We start from the raw sequence: 5,050 nt of genomic DNA on the forward strand, positions 1-5,050 counted from the left end.
TGGCGTGAGCTGTGTTACTCTGAGCTCTAGGAGTGGTGCACTGTGATGTAAGTTGTGACAAACTGTCCTTGTTGCACCAACTATCTAAAAATAGTCTTTTTAAAGACGTCAGAAAACTGCCTACACAGAGCAGTTAACACTTTCAGAATCCATTAATTATTTGAGTTGAGAGACTAGCTGACTTTCGATCAGGATTACATATGGTTCATTTACACAATCAGCTAAGCTAATTTTTAAGTAACCCCTAACTGCCATGTTTTGCATTCAACTCGTCTTTGAGAGATGCTATTTTTTTCCCCCCTGACCAAGTACATCGTTTTTTCTTGTTCACGTAACTGGAGTTTACCTACCTTGCATCAGTCTAACATCATTCAAACCTTGCTTCATCACCTTTGCATAGGGAAGTGGTGGGTTACACAACTGATTTACTGGTATGTGGTATCTGGAAACCTGACCCAATATGTGCCAGTCATGTGATCTGGGCCGCACTTTCTGAACACTTCCGTTCTCCAGCTGGTCTTGTGTAATGTGTTACATTCTTGCTACGCATTGACTTTTAACCTACAGAGTAGTATCAGTTTGACAAACATAGCACAATTAAGAGCAACTTGATTTACGACAGCAAGTTTGACACTGACGCAAGCAAGCGTACAGTAAACTGAACCTGAGCAATTCATTTCGACTGAAAAAGGAATCTGATGAATAGATGCAATGGTCACGCTAACTACAGCAGGACAAAAGAAAGGCTTGGATGGCTTTTGTTGGTCTGTAATAGGGAGTCACGAAGGCCACTGAGTCCAGCGTGACCCTGCTGATCTGAGAGGTGTATGGTGTTGTCAGGTCAATTCTACTAGTCCTCTCTGCTTTTCCAGAAACCTCTAACAGAGTAACCCGCATGACTACCATGTTGTGTTCAAAAATACTTTTATTACAACACAAAATTCATTTCGCATTTGAATATAATAGTATCAAAAGTTTTTACATAAATACTTCTTTAAATTAATATAAATAATTTAAAGACCACAAAAGAACAATTAACTTGTGTAAAAAAAAAAAAGTTCTTACAGGATACTGTGAATGCATAGTTTTCATCTCAGTGGTTTAGAAGCAAGTCCCTTTAAAATAATCTATTTTCCAACATTAATAAGTACTTATAGCATACTATTAAAAATGATGGGGCAGCCTCTTTGAAAAATATCACCTCTGATATTGTGTTGCCTGAGAAATATTTCATCCTGTAATTAACTGAAGTGCTTTATGACACCCCACCAATAAACTATCTCACAAGATTCTCAGGCGCTCACTTCCATTCACAATTAGCTTCCTGTGACGTCCTCAAAAAGTCCCACAAACAAAGCCAAAAACTGCTGAATCATCTCAAGATTGCAAAAGGGTGCTCCTCCTCCAGTTCATTCTGTAGGTTAGTCCCTAGTTCCACCAGTCTGGACTATCAGTCCTTTTTGTGACCACCTTTTTTAGCTTTTATCATTTTTACTAGATATTTTTTATCCATGTTTTTCCCTTGTTTTTAGCTGTCCTCATCGTTCTGGAAGGTTAATAATGGGCACCCATTGATCCATACAGCGACTCTCTCTGCAGAAGCGGTTCACTTTTCCCAAAGCTGGGTTCTTCCATGTGGATGCATGTGGAACCTGTGAACATCAGAAGAAGAGATGGGATTACATTCTGTTTGTGTTTGCTACTGAGTGTCCTTCTAAGCATTGAGCATTGTCCTTTAGTCAGCCTTGTCTTTGGATGGCACCCATATGATTTCAAATATTTTTTGTGAATTATGAATCTATAAACAAACCATAAACACATTATTTTTTTTCCCCTGGATGTGTCCTTGAACAATTTAGAAATCCCGGCCAGGACATGTCCAGGAAAAAGAGGACCTATGGTCACTCTACATAAGTAGGAATAAAAGTGAAGTCAAACTGCAGTAGAGGACCATGAATTTAAATGTCCGAGGGGATTTTGAGAGTATGCAAATCTTACTAAATGCATCCTATGAAGTATATAAAACCTTTTGAAATAATATTAGAATGATAAATACTGAGGCACCTGTTCATTTGATTCCAATGGAGAAAAATAAATGAAAATAGGAGCCTGGAACATTAAGTGAAGAAACTCCTATTTGCATAATGAGTACAGAGCAGGATGTGCACTTGGGTGTCAGTCAATGGCAGTTACACCTGGACATGTCCTGACAAGTTACTAAAAGAAGTGGCTCACGAGCAGGGTACTGGCTTATTTTGGCTTTTGCTTCCTATTTAGATTCTAATCCCAGGTACAATTATTGTTGACACTTACAGTGACCAGAATGCAGTGCAGATCCATCTGCTCGCTGCCGTGCATGCCGGCGCCCCCGAGGATGTGCGCGAGGCGACGCGTGTTGTTGACGCGCAGGATGTTGATGTCATTCTCGCAGCAGAAAGCCTGAATGAGAGTGAAGTGAATCTGAAGCGCCACATCCTTCACATCATCGTCGTCTGTGGCCAGGATGCACAGCACCACGTTATCAGGGTCCCTAAATAGAAGAGTTGAGATTTGAGTTAGTTTCACTGCACCTGTTGAAATGACATTGAAAGCCAGTAACACTGACAGACAGCCTCTAAACGTACACATTGAGTGACTTTGCAGCCTCGTATACCCCAACTGTAATACATCCCTGCGGTAATGCGGAGCGCAGAACCTCCTCCAGAGCTTTAATCACAGAATCCATCCTGTAGAAACACAATTCGGATAAATGATTAAGTAATAAAACATTAATAAAGTCCAGAACGTTGACGTTTTTGAATGGTGACAGCTCGTGCAGTTTTAAACTGCGTCGGTTGAAAACTATTACAGTAATTTGAGTAATGTAAGTTACTCACTGCTACTTTAAGTGTTTGGGTGAGTAATTTGCCTGCGTTCCTCTAATATAAGCAGATCAAATATAAGCAAAACGTATTTTGCTAAACTTTAAAGACCTGCTAAAGTTCGGCTGTTTAATAGGCACGTCACAGCGCGCGAAGGGTCTCGTGAGAGACTCGAGTCTCGTGAGCTGAGCTCGTGCAGCTGACACTTTACCCGGCATATGAGTTTGCTGTCTTTATTTCACATGTTTCACAATAAACAGAAATATAACTCGTTATATTAGAAAAAACACTAAATATACCCTTTTTTCTGGATTCGCACATTATTCACTTATTGGTAAAATTACTCTAATAATGTTATATGGCTTAATTGCCGAATAAATGCATGTTGACATATTTACCTTTCAATAGAGTAATCTCCATTAAGTTCTTCAAACGTCATGTTGCACCTAAAATCCAGCACGGACTTGAATAACTTTCCTTTGAAAACAGAGTAAATCCAGCAGTGTTCTCGCAGCTCTTCTTTCTCTGACTGTCATCTGTAAATCTGACGCTGCTAGGAGTTACATTACATTTAATTTCCCCGAGAGCTGTGATGAGAGCAATATCTGCATAATAATCCTTATTGGACACATGCAAATCAAGATAAGTAAAAAACATTTTGATTGGCTGTCACTCTGTACTCACAAAAGTCGGCCATTCTCATTCGTCCGTCTAAATTGGCAGGGGCAGGGCGTAGCCAGTCACGTTGGGTGACGTTGTTTTAACCTTGTTGGAAAACTTTGCAGTGGCATGTCAGGGCAAAGGGAAGCAGGGGATTTACCTAGGCCTGTCACGATAACAACTTTTTGTTGTGCGATATATTGCCCCAGAAATAATTGCAATAAGCGATATTATTGTCATTTTAAAAACCATTTTATGCCACTGCATATATAATCATAATGTAACAGCCATCTACAGATTTTCCCCAGACCTTCTTTTCTCTGTAAATGAAGGGTGCACACTATTGCTGAAAAACACAATCACTACTTAGCAGTCAGATGTATGCACAAAGGCACAGATCCCTAAACAAGACCATATCTGAAGATTAAACCTTTTTTGTAGAAGCATTTTTAAAATTTGAACTAGCACCAACTACACCACGTTATGTACGAGAAGCTGCAAAAGACACAGGCACAAGTGGAATGTACAAAACATGGTGACATTAATTTTTAAGTAAATATAATGGGCGATATATTGCGTCACCAAAAATTATTGAGGTCATGTACATATATTGCGCGATAAGTCGATATATTGATTATTGTGACAGGCCTAGATTTACCCAACATATATTTAACCACAATAACTATTTAACATGTAAAATAATACATAAACACTTTCTCTTTGCATCTTATAAAAAATTAACAGCTTTTGAAACAGTTCAAACTGCTGCACAAGCGAAATGATGTTAGTGGTTCAGTACATTTCTGAGGCTTTTTGTAGGTACAATTGCTAACAGTTGTAATAACGTGTGACTCAATAACATGACGCAAACTGCTGTTTCTGTGCTTAAATAAATAAAACAAAATCTAATAGGTAGAAAATGTAATTTATTGTTAGGTTTTTTGATACAATTTCTGTCTGTTGTGATCTCTAACCCAACAGTGACACCCTGAGGACAAAGTAATACATTGCTCCAATATTCACTTTAGTGCATCTAATTAGAGATATATCCAGCTGACACAGTCTCCCCCAAGTCTCCTACCAAATATTCTTATTTGAAAAGACAAACCCGATAGGCTTTTTTTGTAAGTGCAGGACAATCGAGTACATAAAACACTGTGGCAAAATAAAGGTCAAATAATAAAGTGAGTGTGTCAGATTCCAGGCCACATGATTCAAGACCAGTAGGAAGCTGACAGGATTTTCGGAGGTACATTTAATTCACAATAAATTATATCAGCGATGTCTGAAATTTTATGAAAGTAACACAAGAACATTAGTAATATTTCCTAGGGTTTGTTTGCTGGGAAGCCAATGGGCCTATAACCCTAAAAAAAAGGCAAGACCATAAAGCGACATCAGACAATTAATTTATCGCTATTTTCCATCTTATTAGGGCACAAATAAAAGTTTCATGACTTTTTTTTTTTAAACATGACTTTCATTTTTTATTTTAATTTGGTATCCCAGAATATGCTGTCCCTTTTGGG

The 5,050-nt window shown here is 38.4% G+C and overlaps 1 protein-coding gene across 1 annotated transcript; it reads right to left on the minus strand.

Annotated features, from left to right (window-relative positions):
- Positions 1–997: 997 nt before the first annotated feature.
- Positions 998–3,409, minus strand: LOC107716939 (growth arrest and DNA damage-inducible protein GADD45 alpha-like). Its single transcript, XM_016523570.1, has 4 exons — positions 3,260–3,409; positions 2,625–2,726; positions 2,314–2,530; positions 998–1,652 (listed from the first exon to the last, which is right to left on the minus strand). The coding sequence occupies exons 1-4, from the start codon at positions 3,298–3,300 to the stop codon at positions 1,539–1,541; spliced, it is 474 nt and encodes a 157-aa protein (XP_016379056.1). The 5' UTR covers positions 3,301–3,409; the 3' UTR covers positions 998–1,538.
- Positions 3,410–5,050: the final 1,641 nt, after the last annotated feature.

The sequence above is a fragment of the Sinocyclocheilus rhinocerous genome, unplaced genomic scaffold (assembly GCF_001515625.1).
Source record: "Sinocyclocheilus rhinocerous isolate Xijiao unplaced genomic scaffold, SAMN03320098_v1.1 scaffold930, whole genome shotgun sequence".
NCBI classification, from domain to species: Eukaryota; Metazoa; Chordata; class Actinopteri; order Cypriniformes; family Cyprinidae; genus Sinocyclocheilus; species Sinocyclocheilus rhinocerous.